Genomic DNA, 21,282 nt, shown 5'->3' with positions numbered 1-21,282 from the left:
ATGCAGGAAATCTTAATGGCCCTAAAAAAGAGGCCTCATCTAAAATATAACATCAGATTTTGGTGTAAAATATGTTGTGAACCTAAAAGCTAAAACAAGAAAACCACAAAGAGGAAAAAAATAATAGTATGAGACCAAATTACTTCTGAATGGTGGATTTTGGCATTGAATATTTGACATTGAAAAGAAAACCACCATCTGAGGAAAAGATAATCATATTTTGGGTTTGGAATGGATCTCTGCGTGCAATGTAACAAGATGGCCGACTCCACAACCAATGATCCAGTGTGTGTGCTTAAGAAAATAAAGGAAACAAATGTCAATGTGAAAGAGCAGCGTGTAGGAGAGAGTCGTCTGAGGGCAATAGACTCAGTATGTGTTTTTCTTTTTTTTTCCACAGCTGCACGAGGGTGAACAGAAGGCCTGTACTTTACCCCCTCTCCTCCGCTCAGTCCACACCACCAGGGTTTGTTTATTCTTTCACCTCGAGGGGGGACGACAGATTTGCCATGAGAACACTAGATGCTAAACGGCATGAGCTGAAACCCCTCTGAGCTCTTGAGACCCAGACTGAGGGAAAAAACACTAGCTACCAAAAATAAATGAAAATAAAATCACTCAGTCAGCAGATAGCAACTGAGACTCCAGCGCCCGGAGGAAAGGGCAGGAGAGAAGAGTGGGAGAGAATCAGATGATGAACTAGCTTATGTAAACTACACGCATAAATATACCTGAGTGTGTATATGTGTGTATAAATATATATAAATATAGTAATTACTACCAGCGCCAGAAATGTAGGAAGCTGATGTTGATCATGGCAAAAATGTCACTGAAAGTGACAAAACTCAGCACTTTGCAGCAAAAATGGTGCTGTAAAAAAGTAATAAACTAAGTGCAATGTAGTGTTGTCAAAAATATAGATTTTTCGATACGTATTGATACTGAAATATCTGAAACGCTTCCAATACTCATTTTCTGTATTGCTCGTATTGCACATAAGTTTACTCATTCCCGCAGATTTTGAGCTCACACCCAAAGTGCGCATACATAAAGCCGCCTCTCAGTACTAAATTGAGTTATTTTTCTCTGCTTATCGCACTTAAACAGTCAAATACACACAAAATAATGTCAAAATGCCGGTCTTGGTGAGTATTCACATAAACACAGTCACTTATGTTTTAAGTGAACGTTAACAGTTGAGAAAGAAAACGCATGTTTAACAGTATAATGGATCCGTGCGTCAGGTCTTAAAGTGACAGCAGCCTAATATATCTGCTGCCAAATTATGAGTATTATAATATTATAATATTAAAAATATCTATATGGCAGTTTTTTCCCATGGTATCAATGTCAAAATTGTGGCCAGTGAAACTGCTGAGTGGCTAGTAACTTTGGAAAACCACTAGCCACAGTGGCTGGTTTATGTTAGATGCGATTAATTAATTATTACAGTTATTACAAAATAAAGATCCTGATTACATGTTGTTTTGAAAAACCTATGTGTGTTTTTCTTAGTCAGACATATGAGGGTTGGAAATACCTATGGAGTCATAACCATAATAACAGGCTAGCTAGTCACTTCATCACATGTCTATGGTTTTTACTACCAGCCCCAGTCTATGGAGATGGGCACTAGCATGAATTGTCAGGTCCTGACAGGTGAGAGCATGCCCAAAATGAGCCTAGATCTCATCACGAACCACATCAGCAGAGACACTGGAGAACTTCTTAAAGAGAGCTGACAGTCACTATGTCCAAACAGTAGTTAGACTGTTAATTAGTTTGAATACTAACCGCTGTGGAAAGTCTGGAAGCCAGAGTCATCTCCAGGTTTCCTTTCAAACCCAAAAGAGCTGGAACCAGGATGAAAATCTCTGTAATGTTCTTAAACGCTTCCCAATGCTGAGGAAAAAAGAGTGGAGAGATTAATGCAGTGAAGTCTATAGCAGTGGTTCTCAATGAGGGGGCCGGGGTCCACTAGGGGGCCTCAGCAAACTTCCAGGGGGGCCTCAATAAATCTTCAAATTATTTATAGTTAAATTAATATAAACTTAATTAATTAAACCAGAGGTACATATCCGCTTAGACAGGAGGGCCTTCAAATATTGCCTTGAACAATTAAATTATAAGTCTAATCACATCTAATTTAATATTTAAAAGGCACAGTCGACTCCTTTTGTGAAACACAAAATAAGATATTTTGGAAACTGCTACAGTGTTTTTATTTGTTGGTGATGTTCAAAAAATGAAAGTCCGTAGAGTCCAATGTGATTTTCAACCACAATGACTTCCATTAGATGGACAAAACATTCCTCAAAATATATTCTTCTGTGATGTGATCGGGAAAAAGTCATACAGGTTTGGAATGGCATGAGGGTGAGTAAATGCTCCATTTAAAGTGTTAGTACACCCAAAAATGAAAACTATCCCATCATTTACTCACCCTCAAGCCAATTCTAGGTGTATGACTATCTTCTTTCAGACGAACACAAGCTTCTTCCAAGCTTTATAATGGGAGTGAATGGGGTTCGAGATTTTGAAGCCCAAAAAAGCACATCGATCCATTATAAAAGTCACGCTAGTGATTCTAGTTTATAAAGTTATAAATGTGGATGTTTTTCTTTCAAAAACTCATCACTTCACTTCAGAAGGCCTTTATTAACCCCCTAGAGCAGTATGGATTACTTTTATGATGGATGGATGTGCTTTTTTTGGGCTTCAAAAACTCAGGCACTATTCACTCCCATTATAAAACTTGGAAGACCAAGGATATTTTAAAATAACTCAGATTGTGTTTGGCTGAAAGAAGAAAGTCATATTCACCTAGGATGGCTTGAGGGTGAGTAAATTATGGGATAATTTTCATTTTTGGGTGAACTATCCCTTTAAGGTTTCAGAATCTCACCTGTACTATATCAAGTACCACACCGGCTGACACCGTCCCGAACCCAGCTAGAAGGAAGGGCACTAGTATCTGCAGTGCCATGGCCAGGGGCGACTCTTTGGGCATGTTTCTGGTCGCCAGCTGCTGCCCTTCCTCCTCGTTCTCCTCTTCCTCGTCTGCCTCTTCTCCTGAAAGTCTGTCATCAGGCAACATGGGCTCCGTCTCCGCATAGCGTCCATCTCCGGCGTCAGACAGGCTGACGGATGTTCTGCTGCTGCGGTCTGAGTGGCGGCGTGGCTCGCGGTGGAACCCGTTTTTGAGGGACTCTGGCTTGGGCGTGCCGAGGTCCACCATAGCCAGCCGTTCCTCCTGTAAAGCAGTGTAACCGGCAGGTACCATGGTCTGAAGCAAGGAGGGTATGGGTCTGAAAGAGATGGAGCTCCAGGGTCCTCCAGCTTGTGCTGCCAGACTAGGGCCCAGGGAGCTGAGCACAGCACCCCCTATGGTTCGGAGGCTCATACTGTAGATGGAAGCTGACTGGGCTCATGGCCCTCTGAACTTTGTGAGGAGCAGTAGATCAGCAAAACCAGCAGGTGGCATCCATAACACAACAGCTATGAAGAAGCACTGATAATGTCACAGTCAACTGATGAAGAAAAGTACAGAGGGAAATTCATCAACAACAAAAGTGTACTTGCACTGTCACACACATTCGAGGTCACATTATCATTATGTGCTGTCTGTAAGCAGTTGTTATTTGATCTAGATGCTGAATTGGCAGTCACAATGTTTAATACACAATCTGAACCTTATTTACTTCAACAACAATTACTAAGTACATCATACTTGGAAGTTGGTATTATATTACACGATTATTGTGGGGAAAAAACACCCTAATTAATTGTACAGGAGTCTGGTTATTGTATGACACATTCTTATTAGAGTCAACCAAGAGGAATTTGTCATAATAGTAATAAATAAAACATATATGAGAAGATGCAATAGTGAATTTCAATATTGTCACACAGCCAAAACTATAAACAACACATATTGCACGGAAAATGTTAGTAAACAAAGTAAATTAAACAATTCTAGTTCTCAGAACTTCGAAAAAAATAAAATAAATAAATAAATGCAGAACTATAATATGCTCAGAACAACACTTTATTATTCCTGCAAGTAACTACACATATATTTGATTGATATTATTTAAGATATTTACATTAGACATGTGATGATGCAGTGAGCGGACAAGCTGCATTTCCTGCTAGACAAACTAAGTAAATATGCAGGATTTGTGAAGTTTATATGGTTTGTGGTTATCAAAAAATACTCAATTGTATATCTTAAGCTTTAGGTGGGTGAACTGTGCATTGGAATCATCCCCAAAACATCTTAAAATATTCTCCGGCTGCCTGATGGTAAACATTCATAATTAATAATTTAAACTCCGAAGCCTGTCAAATGAAACAAGAGCTTTACTTAATGTGTGGTAGATGTTATTACTCCCTCTGAAGGGTGAAAAGATCATAACGAATGTATTTACCGTAATATTTCCAGCTCCGTCGACACCAGTTTCAGCTTCTTCCCTAATCGCTGGACTGGAGCTCTATGACAGCGGCGGCGCGTCACCACTGCCGTGTACTGCGACAGCCGCCGGAGCGAGCGCGCATTTCAAAATAAAAGCACAAGGGCACGTGTACGAAATTGGTGTTTCTTCAATATGGGCTTGAAACCTATTTCTACTTTTTCAGGTTTTTTTCTTACATTAAGATCACATTAACACTGTCTTAGACACGTTTTTACCATGCATTGTATTTTTTTAAATTAGTTTTATTTAAAAATATTATAAAATAGTAAAATATTGTTTCTTTCATCCATGTCCAAAACAGAAGAGAAATGCTGTCAAACAAGAATGACAGCTTGAATTCCTGTGAGGTAATCCAGGTTTTCAGGATAGAACTATGTAAGGTATGGAAAAAAACAAAAGAAAAAAAACAAAACAGGTAATGCCAGCTATGCAAGCGCTATTTTAGAAAACACGCTAGCAATTTCACAACACAACCTAACTAATTATCCGAAAGTATTTATTAAAAGCCCTAAAAAAAGACTCTATCCCAGAAGACATAAGAAAATAATGAACAAAATAAGCAGGCTATTTAAAAAAAAAAAAAAAATCTTTTGGGTTTGTAATCTTTGAATATGCTATTGTATTGACTTCAAAATAATAAAATAAAATAAAATAAATTTTTTTAATTAAATAAAATTAAATTAAATGTAAACACTAAAGTGTTGAACCTCAAATACCTAATAATGATTGGATTGGATCAGAAACGTACGTCCAAGACTCTAGAGGGCGCCAACAGCTACTCGACCCTTTAACGCGGAAGTTATTATGTTGTGTAAACACACATGTGGATAGAAGTGAATTTGTACATGTGAGGAGCAAACCATGGCTCAAACACAGGACGATATCAAGAAAACTTCTTCTAAAGACTTGTTGACCTGTGGCAACGGAAAAGGTGAGACATTCTTTGAAAAAGAAAGAAAGAAAGAAAAGGTCTCAATTTCATGTTTTAACCTGTTCACAGAGAGAATCTCTGTTTATCAGATAAATCCAGAAACTCTAATCATTTGTGATTAGATAAACATTTATTAGGTGTCTGCTATAAATAATGGGCGATTCTTCTATTTTGACACGACTATTTTAAATCTTGAGGAATTAAACTTTTAAACGGTTTAATTAATCTAAACATTTATCTCACGTCCTGGAATAAAGCTCTTATCATGGTCTTGATAAACACTCGAGTGGACTTTTGTGTAATGTGTGGTTTTTAATGTTGAATGTGGTGATTTCTTTTTTGTTTTGTGGAAAACTAACTAGAAGTCAGTTAACTTATATTAAAAATAAAAAGTTTGTTTCTAAACGAAATATTAGATATGAAACCTACTATCAAATCGCGATTAACCGATTTGACAGCACTAACACACACACACACACACACACACACACACACACACACACACACACACACACACACACATGTGTGTATATATATATATATATATATATATATATGAGTTGATAACTTTGTTGTCTCCAGGAATCCATGAGAAACTTCTGTTGAGCTCTAAAAATGCTTCGCTCCAGACAGAAAGGGTCTCGAGAAGTAGTGGTGAGTGTATTTGTCATCAATTGTATTTGCAGGTTATATGTTTTGATCGTTATTCTTTATGCATAACAGCTATATTAAGTATATATATTGTGTTTCTGTGCACTAGTCTTGGACAGATTGCAGAGTTTCCTTCCCCAGATGGCCCAGGCCAATGAGTCCCTGAGACAGCAGATGGACGAGGCTCCCACTGGTTTATTTGACATTGAGTGTGTGGAGAACGCAGAGAAAGTCATTGAGATGGTGCGTCTGGTCACACTACCAGCTGTAGTTCATCATTAAGTGTCTATATATAACAATATTTCATTTCTTCTGTAATAACTGGATGTGTTTGCCCTGCAGGATGTGGCTCTGGTTGAGCTGGAGGAATCAGACAGCAGTGAAGAGGATGAGTCGTCGTCATCATCATCATCATCATTATCAGAGGAAGACAGCTCAGATGAAGAGGTGCAAACTGTCACTGCAAAGACACTCAAACTTCCAGGTGACAGAAAGAGAAAGGCCAACATACAGGTGCTGGAGAAAGAGGGCGAGTGAAGGAGCACATACACCACTGGAACTCTGGGAAACTCATGCCAGGCCATTTCTGTGCCTATGGATGAAATACATGATCGTTCCAAGTCTGTTTTTGTTTGGAATGAGCACAGACCAGTGATTTGATGTCTTGTCAAGCTGGCGGACTCATGCGAGGAACATTTCATGTAACTTTGGAGATGTTTTCATTTCAGTTGAATATACTTGAAAAATGTATTCTGCATTATCTATACAAAGTAAAAGTTAAAGGATTCGTTCACTTCAGAATTAAAATTTCCTGATAATTTACTCACCCCCATGTGATCCAAGATGTTCATGTCTTTCTTCAGTCGAAAACAAATAAAGGTTTTTGAGGAAAACATTCCAGGATTTTTCTCCATATAGTGGACTTCAATAGTTACCAACGGGTTGAAGGTCCAAATTGCAGTTTCACTGCAGCTTCAAAGGGCTCTACATGATCCCAGACGAGGAATAAGGGTCTTGTCTAGGGAAACAATCAGTCATTTTCTTTAAAAAAATAAAAATGTATATACATTTTAGTGCTTTTTTAGTACTTCTGCCTGCATCAGACCTTTCCAACGTGATTACGTAATGCGTGGTGAAGAGCAGTGCAAGACATGAGCATTTGTGGTTAAAAAGTATATACATTTTTGTTTTTAGAAAATGGCCGATCGTTTCGCTAGATAAGACCCTTATTCCTCGTCTGGGATCATGTAGAGCCCTTTGAAGCTGCACTGAAACTGCAGTTTGGACCTTCAACCCGTTTGTAACTGTTGAAGTCCACTATATGGACAAAAGTCCTGGAATGTTTTCCTCAAAAACCTTAATTTGTTTTCGACTGAAGACATAAACATCTTGAATGACATGGGGGTGAGTAAATTATCAGGAAATTTGAATTCTGAAGTGAACAAATCCTTTAAGTTTAAATAAAGTAAAAATAATCTTAAAACCAAAGTTTTTGCAATTTGCGTTCTTTATTGTAAAAATGGTTTCCCGACTCTCCTTAAATTTTGTTTGTAGTTGATATAAAGTTGAAATACTGTTGTTTATGTTTGGCAGTATGACACATCTTGTTTGACTGACAGCTTATACAGAATCTGAAATATTCTAACATCTGCACATCATAACATTTCATCTTTTGTCAAATGCATGTCATTGGGTGAAGTGTTCACACATAAGAAAAGCATCATGATCACTTGGCAACAGATATTGTGTCAGAAATAATTCACATTGTACTGAATTCAAGAGTTTAAGTTACTATTACATATTTTCCTATCAAGCATGTCTCATATTTTTGTACAAAATAAATAAATTCCTTGCAAAGAGAACAGCGTGTTTATGTTATTCCCTTTCAACATTTCCAATCATCTTGTATCTGTCTGGAATGCATAATTAAATATATAAAATAAGACAAGTTGTCGTATCCTCTAATAAAATATATACAGTTATGCTAATAAAAATGAGTGATGTGAAATTCTATGCATATTAAAACCCTTGAGATGTACAAATATGGTAAATATGGTACAGTTAGCATAAAGTGGCAGTGATGCGACATGGCTTTTAAATATAAGACTATATATATAAAATTAAAGACGTGTTTATGTTTGCAATTGGCTAAATAACTAAAAAACTTGAAGCTTAATCCATGTTTAAAAGTTTGGGGTCAGTTAGATGTTTTTTTAATATAAATTAATACTTTTATTCAGCAAGGATGCATTAAATTGATGTAAAGTGAGAGTAAAACTTTCTATTCATTACAGAATCCTGAAAAAAAATGTATCACTGTTTCCATAAAACTATTAAGCAGCACAAGTGTTTAACAACATATTGATAATAATAAGAAGAAATGTTTCTTGGGCAGCAAATCAGCATATTAGAATGATTTCTGAAGGATCATGTGACACTGAAGACTGGAGTAATGAGGCTGAAAATTCAGCTTTGCCATCACAGGAATAAATTACATTTCAAAATATATTAAAATAGTAAACTGTTTTTAAAATTGTAATAATATTACTGTTTTTACTGTATTTTTGATCAAATAAATGCAGCCTTGGTGAGCAGAAGAGACTTCTTTCAAAAACATAAAATCTTACCATCTCCAAACACTTGAATGGTAGTGTAAATTAGCAATTTTATCCTAACCAGTTGTGATATAAGTGACAGGACATTTTGTGGTTACTTGGTTTCTATTTCTGTGGAAACAAGAGTTTCATGTTCGGAGTGTGTAGAACAATTGCTTGTCACTGGCAACATGGTTAGGAAACGCTGAAGATCATGAGAACTTAAAAGAAATGAGCTTAATTTGATCATTCACTTGAGCTCAGTCAGTATGATACTTCAGTGTCTACTAGTTAAAAATAATACTTGATCTGATTTGTGGCTGATCCTGTGTCCTTGGGTCCATTTGGAGGTCTTTTGCCATTTTTTTTCCATTTTTAAAAATGTTGTTCGCTAGTGTAGACCGGCAAGCCAGCATTTGTCCTGCTCCAAACATTTCCAGAAAAAAGGGTGATATAAAATGTAGGCACATCAGTGTAGTCATGGCAGGAAATGCTCTAGATTTCCTATCAAACCTTCTTCAAGCCACAGTTCGGCCATGCAGTCACGGGTCATACAGTCTTTCCCGCCCCAGGTTTCCTTTAATACTCCACCGTCACAGCTTTAGTCCGCAGGTACTCGTGCAGGGCTTCCTCACCTGGATACACATACACATGGTCCTCATGCTCATGAATTGATATAGACAGTAATAATACAGTGTGTTTTGTTCACTCTTACCAAGGTCTTTCCCAAACCCGGACTGTTTGAAGCCTCCAAAGGGAGCCGCCACGTCTGTCTTGTTGTAGGTGTTGACGAACACGGTTCCCGCCTCCAGTCTCTCACTCACGTACATGGCCTTGTTGATGTCACGGGTGAAGACTCCAGAGGCCAGGCCAAACTCGGTGTCATTTGCTCTGCTCAGAACTCCATCTACATCACTGATGGAGTAAAACAATGGCATTAGCATTGATACGCTGTTATTTAGTGATAAGATCTGGCACAGTATCATATATGTGACTAAAGAATGACACTTATGCTGATGTTTTGCTCAAATGTTGTCATAACGAGCTCCTGCCTTGGATTTAGTTCATGTTGCAGGTCAGATAGTCACAAAAAGCCCTACTATAGGCAGAAAAAGGCAGCTTACCCATCTTTGAATTTGGATACCACCATAACGGGGCCAAATGACTCTTCTTTGGCGATGAACATGTGGTCTTCTACGTCTGTGAAGACTGTGGGCTCCATAAAAAAACCTTTAAGCATAAATAGATATATATTAGAACTGGAATAATCAGTGTTGTTATTGTTAACAAAACTAAAACTATTAAATTATTTTTTTAGCAACTGAAATTAAGCTGAAATAAGATAAAATATGAATATTAGATGAAAAATATATATATAAACGAATAAAAAAAAAGACAAAATCAAAACAAAATTACTAAAACTTTACCTATAATTATAATGAAAAACTTAAAAGCTTAAAAAAACCTGAAATAAATATGTGTATTTAGTTAAAGTACTAAAATTATTAAAACTAAAAATTAAATAAAAATAATGAAAGCTATACAGAAATATAAAAATATGAGAAATAGAAGAAACAGATAATAAAATTACTAAAATTTATACTAAAATGACAACAATATATATATAAATATATAAATTAAACTAAAAGAGCATTGGAAATAATGCATATATGCTTATACATGACCAAAATTGCCAAATTTATGTTCTAAAAATATTTACAGAACAAATTTATGTTCACAAACCCTTTTAAAGCATGAGTGTCTGGTTATATTGGAGGTCTCACCTGGTCTGTCCACCTGTCTCCCACCGTAGATGAGTGTGGCTCCCTCCTTCACGCCGATCTCGCAGTACTCCACCAGCTTGTCCAGGTGGGCCTTGTGGTTCTGAGGACCGTGATCTGTGGAGCGGTCTAAAGGATCTCCAATCTTCATCTTCTTGATTTCCTCAACCTGAGCACACAAAAACACATCAGTATGTCCTCATCTAGAAGCAGCTCGCATGATTTAAGATGCAGTCTATGCATGAGGGAACACGTACCACTCTCCTGATGTACTCGTCATGGATGGACTCTTCAACAAACAGCCGGCCCGCAGCGATACAGTTCTCTCCTTTGTTGAAGTAAACAGAACTCATGCCCTGCATCGTACACACAAACATGCAGTAAGTTCAAGAGGAAGATTTGGCATTTGTATACGAGTCAAAATCAGCTAAGGGGTAATAATGAAACAACAGTTTTAAAAAGTGATTTTTCACTATTATTTACAACAGGATCTGCATTTTCATGGTTTAAATAAAAAAAATTGGTTATAAAAGACAATAAAAACAAATTTGTGCATCAAAACCACTCCTTTCCTGGTAAAACATGAACTTGAACTTGAAAAGTCAATAAATTTGTGACAGCTGAATGTAACATTTTTGACAAGTCAGTCTCTGATTAACATGTAATTTATTTAATATATATTATAAACTTGATAGGTGATTTTTATAAAATGTAGTTTGATTACTATCTTCTCAGTTGTTTAAAAGATCATCAAAGTTTGAAAAAAAAAAAAAAAAAAAACGTTTAATTTTCCAATAAAAGTTTTCAATAAAATATTTTTTTTTTTAAAACACGATTTGTTACATTTAATGACCCCTTAGCAGATTTTGACTTATATTGACATATCTTCTGGCACTAGCTGTCTTCTCTCACCATTCTCACTGCTTTGTCCATATCGCAGTCGCTGAAGATGATGAGGGGAGATTTACCACCCAGCTCCAGAGACACCTTCTTCAAATTACTGACCGCACAGCTGCAACAGGAACAACATCATCAGCTGGAGGCTCTTTCAGAGCACTGTATAAACGTTTTAACGATTTACTGTCACTGTACGTGACATATTTGAACAGTAATAGATTTACAGTGTTGATTTTAGTGAAATTACATGAATTTGACCTACCTTTTCATGATCTGTTTGCCAATGGGAGTAGAGCCTGTGAAACCTAGCTTACGGATATCAGGATGATCGGACATCCTCTGCCCGACCAGACCACCTGAGAGAAAGAGATGACAGAAATGTCAGTCATCAAGAGGAGTAAGAATGTTATATCAGTGACATCAGCAGCTGATTAACACAGAAAACACTTTTGAAAAACAAAACTGATCTTTAGAATCTTCACAGCACATATAAAACACATTTTTGTATGTAATAAAAGTGCGTTAACAAACACACAAGATGCACATTTCTGCTTTTAAACCTTCTGGAATCTCTTGTCCCATAGTCCTTTGTCAGTGCATAACTGTAAATGTGATTTTTTTTTTTCAACTGGAAAGATGCAATTATTTTCTGTGGTGGTCAGCAACAGACCACAGAAGATGCCGTTCACAGAGGTTAACTTGCACTGAACCTGGAATATTCCTTTAATGTATTCACCTGATCCTGGAACAATGTTGATGACTCCTTTCGGAATGCCAGCTTTGACTGTTAATTCAGCAAACTTTAGTGCAGTTAGTGGGGTTACCTGGAAAAATCAAAAGAATATTTATCTAGTTTATATTCAGTAATTTGTGTTTTTCAGAACATTAATAAATTATATCTTGTATATACACACACACTCAGCGAACTTCAGTACTGTTAATGGGGTTAACTGCTAATTATTCACATTATATATAATATTTTGTATATTTCTTACTATTTTTTCTACTCTCAATATTCAAAGTGCAAACAGAGACCAAAACAGAGGTCAGAGCAAAGAGGTGGTTACAACTACACAGCCCAGCCTAAGATAGGTTTGATACTGGGAGACTGGCTATTGTATATAGCCTAATTTGCAGACATCAGGGAGCTCGCGTTTTACTTTCGCTTTCAAATTCGCAATTGTATGTACTCTGTGAATAGGGAGCGGTGGTTCTGAGCACGCATTCTACAAGATAAGACATTTATCAGACGCTTAGGCTCTGTTGAGCAACGAATAGAGGCAAATGTAGCAGTGGCATAATCTATGCTAATTTCACCCTCATGCTATGTTTAAACCCCAGCTTTTCACTCGACGAGAAATCTTGTCACATTTTAATATCGCGAGATCTCGTGGCAGTAGATCTCGTCACACCCCTAAATATGTATAATCAGAACTATTAATATATTTGGATATAAGTGTTTGCGTGTTTTACCTGAGCAGGTTTTAAGACGAGTGTGTTTCCTGCCGCCAGACAGGCTGCACTCTTCCACGCCAACATCATAAGCGGGTAGTTCCAAGGAATCACTATGGCACACACGCTGAGACACAAACAAACACCATGATACATATTTATGATAAACAAATTTGCATAAACACACACATATTAACACTCACTCACCCCAGAGGCTCTTTCTTTGTAAAGGTGAGGTTGCGATTGGGTCTGGCCTGATTGATGGGTATCGTTGAGCCCTGTGAGGAACAGGATATGATGCATCAAAGACAGGAAATTATAAAATGTACATACTGAAGGTCTGCACAGTGAACACACACACCTGGATCTTGTCACACCAGCCAGCAAAGTATCTGAAGGTCTGAATGGACATGCCAACGTGTGTTTTCAAGGCCAGCGTATAAACGGCACCAGAGTCAATCGCCTCAATAGTGGCCAACTCCTCCTGGTGTTCCTCCATCAGGTCAGCTAAACTGCACACAAAAGAAGTCAAAAAGAAGTCATAAAGTATGAAAACTGCCCAACAGGAAGTTCTCAGTTCTTGGTCAAATAATTGGTTTTAATTTGCTTAACAAATGTGTCAAATATTGGCCAAATGGCTCAATAAAGTCAACACAAATTCTCTCCATCTTACCGGTAGAGTAGCCGGCCACGGTCACGAGGGTTCATTTTACCCCAGGGTCCGTTATAAAAGGCCTCTTTGGCTGCACTAACCGCTCTGTCCACATCTGCCACTGACGCATATGACACCTTGCAGATCACCTGAAAAATCACAACGCCAACGTTAGATATGCTAGGGGTGTGTTTATGTTTACATGTGTGTGTGTGTTTGAGACGGCTGAACTTACCGAGCCATCTGTGGGGTTCACCGTGTTGTACGTCTTTCCATCTTCGGCATCTTCGAACTTGCCATTGATGAAACACTGATAGGGCATTTTTACAGTCATGTTATTGACATCTTTTGTCGCATAATCAATGACCAGCTCCTCCTCCTGGTCTTCTCCGCGCAGGCGTCGGACGAACATCTGGATGAAGCTCTGGAAGGTGGTGGCCATGTAGACGTCCTCATTCTGAAGCTGAACTTCTCCACATTTCTGCTTCACCTCCTCCACCAATCTAAACCAAACAATCACAATAACACATAATCCACTTATAATGTTCATCAAGATCTCCTTTTTCAAAAATAGTTTCCGCCTCCTTATAATTAGACGATCTGTTTTTGCTACATTTATGACTTTACTATGTAAATGACCTCTGTTATGATTGGCTAACCTCTTTGCATGTGAAATGACCTCAAAATATTACTGCAAAGTTGCTGAGTACTGAATGAACTAGCGTTGTTAAAAGTACCAACTTCGTAACCAAGTCGATACTGAAATTTTAAAAATGTCAAACGCTCCTGTGTGTATCTGTGTAAGTGCTCGGTGAAGAGCGTCATTGATGTCTATTTACAATGTTTTATTGAAGCGTTTATCATTGTAGCGAATCAGACATATCTGTTGAGTGCGTGAACACAATGGCCAATCAGAGGCCGTTCAGATTGTTTACGAATCTGCTCAACAGCACTCAAAGCGTCACATTTTTAAAATTTCAGTACCGACTTGGTATTGCGGTCGGTACTTTTGACACTAGAATGAACATTGATATGTAAATGTGGTTAATGATGTTAATGTGATAATGGTTATGACGTCAATATCAATATTTTTAAAAAATGGTAACTGAAATAAAGGTAATTGAAATAAATAAAATTGTATGGCAACTAACAAATTGAGTTTAAGAACTAAAATTACTAATATATATATATATATATAAAATTGTTTTATTATATATAAATATATAAATAAAAGCTAATTGAAAATATTAATAATTACTATAATTGTATATACATAAATAAGATAAATAAATGAAGGTCAGGCCTACCTGACTACATCCATAGAAGCAGCTCCAGACTTAAAGAAATCGGTTGTTTCGTCAATAGCTGGAACATTACTCAGGATACCTTTCCATATCGCCTAGTCAAGTATGAAACAAAAGACAAAATGGCATCATTGCTCAAATATATTTCTAAAATGCATTTTTGAGGCACATAAATGTACCCTGATCTCCTCTGCCATTTTCTTCTCATCGTCTGTGAGATCCAAACTGGTGGTCTCCTCTGATGAGAAGTATTTGGATGCAGGAATCATCTTTCCATCCTCAAACTGCAGGTTCTTCACCTGGAGCTGCACAGTGATATTATATTAAAGCAAGTAATACTCTTTATTAGGAATTTGTAGCTTAATGCATTAAAAGCTTAGAAGCTAAGTAAATAAAAGACTAGAAGCTAACCGCTTTTCCATCAGACCCGAACAGGACAAGCCCAGATTTGGCAATGAGTCCAGGCTGAGACGCCCCCTCCACCTCTATTGGCTGACCTGCAGGCACCGACCCGCTCAGCATGGATGAGCTGTACAGCGTTACCGGCTACAGAACAAAACACACACACACACACATTACTATCCAGTAAAAACATCACCAACTTAGCAATCAGAATTAGTCTTGAGTTTGCCTATGAGTGAGACTTCAGATTCATTTAATTAATTATTAAAAGTACAGTATACCGTAAAATGATTTGCATGTTTTATTTAATTCAACTGTTCAGGCAATGTTAATGGTATGACCCATTTCAGGGGTGGCCAAAATTACAATTTAAAATCAGAGCAAGAAAAGTATCTTCATATTTACAGGTAAAGCTTCATATTACGTATGAAACGCACCTTTCCATCAATGACAACCCAGGCACCGGGAACTTTATCATGACCACGGATCCAGTTATGGATGGCCTCTGCTGGCTGAGCCATATTCACCTGGAGGCAGAGAATGGCAGATAAACTGATGTTCACTTCCTGTACCTTCTTTGCTTGCATTTGGAGCCTAAAAACCAAAGCTTAATTACATTTTGCCTGATTTACATAACTGTTTTGTGTCTCACCTTAGCATTGGATTTCTTTTGGATTCCTTCATAGCTGGCTCCTTCTTCAGACTGAGGGATCTTGGGAGCTTTGCCATCTGCAATGAGCTGTACAGCTTCTACCTGTTGGAACACAATTTAAGTAAACTCAGATTCAAAATCTAAAGTTTAGTTTGCATAAAAATGTCATAATGTTTTCTTCATAGTTACCATGGCCTTGATGCCCTCTGGAAACAGGAAGCGGTTATAAAGTGTGTCCACTGTATCGTTGGGCTCTACTGGACACTCCTTCTGCAGTAGGATGGGTCCAGTGTCCAAACCATCATCAGCCCAGAATATACTAAATCCTGCTTTCTTATCACCCTCGATTAGTGTCCTGCATACACATATTTAACCTTTAAATGCATGAATGTTTTGCCAATCATTATTACATATTCGGGTCTTCAGCGACCCGGATCTATATCTAACACAGACGGATCTCTAACTGCCGCAATATTATAAAAGTCTTCTGATATTTTAATAACAATTACAAAAGAATTTCCAGATGCATTCTTAAATTTGTAACTTTTTCCTGAGACTCGCCATTAGTGTCCGACTCCGGACACTGTAAGGCTGAACACCGTTACTGACAATCATCATTTTGTCTGCGTGAGATTCTCCAGCTTTGTTGTTGTTGAGCAACCGAAGTGCAAACTTTTAAAGCTCCACCCTCTTCTGGAGAGGGGGGTCGGGAGCAGCAGCTCATTTGCATTTAAAGGGACACACACAAAAAGTATGTGTTTCTGCTCACACCCAAAAAGGGGCAAATTTAACAAGCTATAATAAATTATCTGTGGGGTATTTTGAGCTGAAACTTCACAGACACATTCTGGGGACACCAGAGACTTGTATTACTTATCTTGTAAAGGGGGCATTATAGGTCCCCTCTAAAAAATGAATGAGGGAGAGGGTAGTGAATGACATCCCGGGTCAATAAAGACCCGAGGTATTTATTTATTTAAGGGTTAAATCCATTAATTTAAGGGTAAAATCCATTTAATGTAAACACGCTCTACCACTAGTGTCCATATAAAGATCTCAGAATGAAACTTTGGTAACATCTCACCAGTTGATGGCAGAGGCTCCTCTGTGTCTGGGCAGGATGGAGGGGTGGTAAATGATGGATCCGTGTTTGGGGAAGTCGATCACATTCATAGGAATGAACTGGGAGCAGAAGGGCATGACGTTCAGCTCAGCGCCCACCGCTTTGTACGCCTCCACCACCTCCGGGATGGGCTTACCCTTCACCCGCCACCGTGGGAACTTAAACACCGGCGTCCCGTCCTTCTCCGCCACCACCGCTGAAGGTCAGAGAGAGATTGGTCCTGAGAAGTTATATAAGCTATCTGAAATAAAACCAGGTCACACCTGGCATATTCAGACTTACTGAACTTCAATGAACAACGAACTAGAGTAACATTTATCTAATCAATACCATGCCTACTTAAGTGACTGACCTTGTCCTTTATATCTGAATCTATAAATGTATCAGTCATAAACTGTAACAACTTCAAAAGTCTAAGTCATAGTGACCACCTGAATTATAAGCACTTTTCACCACCTGAATATGGTTATTAAAATGGTAATCAGCACATTACACAATACATAATCATGTGTTCCATTGGAGAGTTATCAAAAAGTAACTGCCATCTGTAATTCATACAAACTCTAAACATTAATTACTCTTGAAAATGATTGTCTCTGTTTGAACTCTTTGTTTTCAATATAGGCCCTGTTTACACCTGGTATTAAGATGTGTTTTGGTCGATTGGATCACAAGTAGACGAGGGAGACACATTCCCGTTTACACCTGGTGTTTTAATTTGTCTCTTTTGTCCACTTTCAACCACTTCTGTCCTGATTTCTTCAAGGGGAGGGTCTATGGGCGGGTAAATGTATGGGTTTTTCAGATCTTTCAATCTAATGGACAACATAAGCTTGTGCAATTTACATATGAACGTGCACAGAGACAACGGAAAAACATACGACGAGCAGCTTTCGTTTCTGCTCTGACAGCTGCAAGACCATCCGAACGCAGTAAATGTGTGTTAGAAATCAGAATTGTGAGCGAACATTGTGCTTGGTACATTTTTCATCTTCAAACCAAATTTGGGTCTTGAGTCGACAAAGTTTAAATCCTGTCTGGCTAGCACGCTTTCCATAATGTTTACGCGTTAGGTCAATAGACAGAGAGTAGACGGTCTTTAGTGGCTGTTCGAATGCATTCGACCACATGAGTGTTTACACTACGAAAGCAATCCAGTCTAATGCGTTTTCAACTACCTCTAGAAGTGGTTGAAAGTGGACAAGCTCAAAACATTTTACACCCCGTTCACACCTGTATTTAACGTCGTCCACTTGTGATCAGATCCAGCAAAACGCATCTTAATACCAGGTGTAAACAGGGCCATTGATCACAAATGCTCCGATCACTGGAGGACTTTTCACCTCACATGGCTTCACACCACTATTCACCAAAAAAATGTGATCATTATGTGGGATGTACTTCTCCTTCTCTGACCGACACTGAACTGCCCCTGCGCCTCATGCAAACATAAACACTCACACACGGTTGAGTTGTGAGCCAATGTGCTGCTCAGGAATTCAGTGTTGTGACTGAAGTAGGCCACTGGTGTTCAACCTCACTTCCTGTTAGAGTTCATTACAACAATGATTATCCACAAACCTGACACATTTGATTAGAGGGATTCGAGGTGTGGGGCAGGGGTTCCTCATTTCCCCGTTTCCCATTTTTCACTTCCACTTCTGTAGCACTTAAAGTTGCACAATATTCCCATGCATGTGGCTGCAAATGTGGCTTCCCAGCCCCCATGACACACTACAGTAACAAAAACCGTTCAGAGCTCCCCCACCCATCTGACACTCACCCAGGGGGTCCGCCTTGCCGTCCTTATCAGGAACTGTGAATACGCCCACCACTTTATGGCCCTGCTTGCGAAGGTTTGTGTACACTTCCTGTCCAAACAAGCTCTGGCCAATCAGGGCCAACTTCAGCTTATTTTGGTAGTAAGCCTGTGTGAAAGAGTATTAAAATATGAAAACATTTCAAATCAAGCACACCAGACAAAACTATATGTTTTAACGTAACGTCACTGACATTAAAATATGAAACATATGGACCCTTTGTTCTTTAAAACTAACCGCTGCTCTGATCTCATATTAGTAGTTCATTCACGGTCTGTACAACAAAATAGTCTATTATGGGTCAATGACAAATGGCAATGTCCAAGATGATAAAAAGGAGGACAAATGGTTTTAAACTATAAATAACATACATTATTATTATTTTATTACTAAAAATGAGCACATAATTGATCCAAATATCTTACTGAAAGTCTATTTTATTTTCTTATATTGCATTCCATTCCATTCTATATTATTATTATTTGTATTTTTTTTTTATTTTACATCTTTTAATACACACTTTTTGCTTTGTGTGTACATATTGATGCATTAGCAATGTATGCAAAAAAAAAAAAAAAAAGTCAATAAAGTCATTTGAAATTGTAATTTCAACTGTGCTGCACAATGGGGCTAAAAATATGATCTACTGGAGACATAAACAGCTCAAGCATTGCTTACACAGCAAACAAGTACTGAAGTTTATTATTGCTTGTCATGGCAAGATCATGTATGCAAAATGTTAATCTTTCAGTGCACATGTGATTTGAAGTTTGTGTTCTAGTAATAGTGACATTAGTAATATGATCTGCCCTCATATTCTCGCCCCCTGCTGATGCAACTCCCCACGGATCTGTCCACTAGAAGTAATCCGACCAAGCAACGTGGCAAAGAAGGGATCCCAAGCCGCTTTAACCCTATATCTTATTAACATGCATATAGTATGCATATATATATATCAATGTGCAAGTGTGCAACCTAAGTTACACCATTGCATTAAAACACCGGGTTATATCAGCTGACAGCATGCTTACAATAACAGTACACCCAGTAACCCCAGTATAATAATGTTATTTAAGAGGTCACTAACATATATAAACTTGTTTGAAGGTGTATGCATGTGTCTACCATCAATACAGCACATTTCCACGTATGCATTCATTCATTCATTCACTACAATGCAGAAGATGCGGTTACTCACAGAGCTCGAGGAGAATTTCCTCATGATCGTGTTCGCCGTCCACAACATGGTAAAAATGCTATAAACACTAAAAGAAAGATCACGTTTAAAATCCGGGGTGGTGGGCTGGGAACATGCGGCACTGTAAAGTCACACCTGCGGTTCGCTGACTGACTGTATGTGGTCAGTGTGGCAGCGGAACCAGACTGAACCGACGCGCACTGACCCCCAAGCGAGTTCAGTGCGTGCGCGCTCCCGTTCCATACGTCACGGCGGTCATTTATTTAGACAGATGCGCGTAACCCTCTGAGCGTACTTATTATTAGAGGCAAAACACTCTCTTATAAGAATATTTTCTTGTCGCAGACAAAATTCCCGTAATCTTTTTTTAATACACAGCATTTTTTTTATTTTGTGTTTGGTCTTTACCTCAAGGCAGAGCTGTAAATGCCCTGTTGATGGCGAATATCGCTCCATTTATAGCAAAAATAAAGTTAGGTGCCATACAAAATGTCCCGAGTAATCGCATTACACATCACAAATGTATCACAGTAAAGAGTACCAAATACTATAGATATAGAAGGACAGTTCACTCCTATTAGTTATGAATGGGAGAAAGTGCAACGCGCAATATGGCGGAATATGTCCCATCTTCTAAGTAAAAGAGCCGTTAGAAGCTCCGGTTCCCATAGAAACTTGAGATTTGCGCTAAGGACTGCACATGCGCACTGGCTCGTCTAGCCTGAAAAATATGCTTTTTTAACGCTATTTGAGCATAAGAATCAACATTTATGAGACAGCTCATGTCAGATTTTATTGCTGACCTGAAATATGTTAATTAATTGTGAGTTCGCCAAGCAGTTTTTGAGTTTTCAGGATTCCTCCATTCAAATATGGTCTTGAGACGTTGCAATTATGGCCGCCGAGTGAACAGACTTTTCTTGAAAGGGACTTTGAGAGTACATTTACTTATTAAAAAATGTAGTCAAGTAGAAGCTGCTAATATAGTCTATTTGATACTCAGTCAAACTACAAAGTTCAGGTCAGATATTTGGCTTTGGATGGATCCTGCAAATAGTTTGGACACATTTCAGTTTATTTTTCCATGACAGATATCAAGCTGTTCATGAACTGCCAGTCACCTTTGATAGACAGATAAAAAATGGTTCAAATGTGTGTGTGTTTTGGCACTCAAGGGACTAAAACCACAGTTTTGTTACAGGATGAAAAAGTAGTTTGATATGAGCCTTTGAGATCTCAAATGTTTATCGTTCACCCAGTCTCCAGTAGACCTTGTAATTTTCGATTAGTGGTTCATGTACACCATGTAGGAAATGCCTTGTTATAGATGTCTGTTGTGTTTGACAACTC

General features: G+C 38.1%; 3 protein-coding genes across 3 annotated transcripts in view; 1 reads left to right on the top strand and 2 right to left on the bottom strand.

Moving 5' to 3' along the window:
* Positions 1-4,589, bottom strand: part of slc41a2b (solute carrier family 41 member 2b) — a 25,910-nt gene extending 21,321 nt beyond the window's left edge. Inside the window, exons 1-3 of the mRNA XM_051890130.1 lie at positions 4,431-4,589; positions 2,906-3,530; positions 1,795-1,902 (exon numbers count right to left, since the gene is read on the bottom strand). Coding sequence (XP_051746090.1) covers positions 1,795-1,902; positions 2,906-3,403 — 606 coding nt within the window. The 5' untranslated portion in view covers positions 3,404-3,530; positions 4,431-4,589. The remainder of the gene's footprint in view (positions 1-1,794; positions 1,903-2,905; positions 3,531-4,430) is intronic.
* Positions 4,590-5,248: 659 nt separating this feature from the next.
* nopchap1 (NOP protein chaperone 1) lies at positions 5,249-7,919 on the top strand. Its single transcript, XM_051890131.1, has 4 exons — positions 5,249-5,406; positions 5,989-6,060; positions 6,167-6,300; positions 6,400-7,919. Exons 1-4 carry the CDS (start codon positions 5,337-5,339, stop codon positions 6,592-6,594), a joined length of 471 nt encoding a protein of 156 aa, XP_051746091.1. The 5' UTR covers positions 5,249-5,336; the 3' UTR covers positions 6,595-7,919.
* aldh1l2 (aldehyde dehydrogenase 1 family, member L2) lies at positions 7,547-20,155 on the bottom strand. The gene is made up of 22 exons (XM_051890129.1): positions 19,933-20,155; positions 18,698-18,842; positions 16,876-17,110; positions 15,981-16,146; positions 15,792-15,893; positions 15,577-15,666; positions 15,149-15,283; positions 14,917-15,042; positions 14,741-14,832; positions 13,669-13,936; positions 13,455-13,582; positions 13,143-13,293; positions 12,989-13,059; positions 12,803-12,908; positions 12,066-12,153; positions 11,592-11,685; positions 11,345-11,444; positions 10,690-10,788; positions 10,436-10,601; positions 9,776-9,881; positions 9,367-9,566; positions 7,547-9,286 (listed from the first exon to the last, which is right to left on the bottom strand). The coding sequence occupies exons 1-22, from the start codon at positions 19,978-19,980 to the stop codon at positions 9,231-9,233; spliced, it is 2,772 nt and encodes a 923-aa protein (XP_051746089.1). The 5' UTR covers positions 19,981-20,155; the 3' UTR covers positions 7,547-9,230.
* Between the last annotated feature and the right edge of the window lie 1,127 nt (positions 20,156-21,282).

This window comes from Ctenopharyngodon idella, chromosome 4 (assembly GCF_019924925.1).
Source record: "Ctenopharyngodon idella isolate HZGC_01 chromosome 4, HZGC01, whole genome shotgun sequence".
Classification (NCBI taxonomy): Eukaryota; Metazoa; Chordata; class Actinopteri; order Cypriniformes; family Xenocyprididae; genus Ctenopharyngodon; species Ctenopharyngodon idella.
The sequence above is the reverse complement of the archived record's forward strand: the minus strand, read 5'-3'. Positions and strand labels throughout refer to the sequence as shown.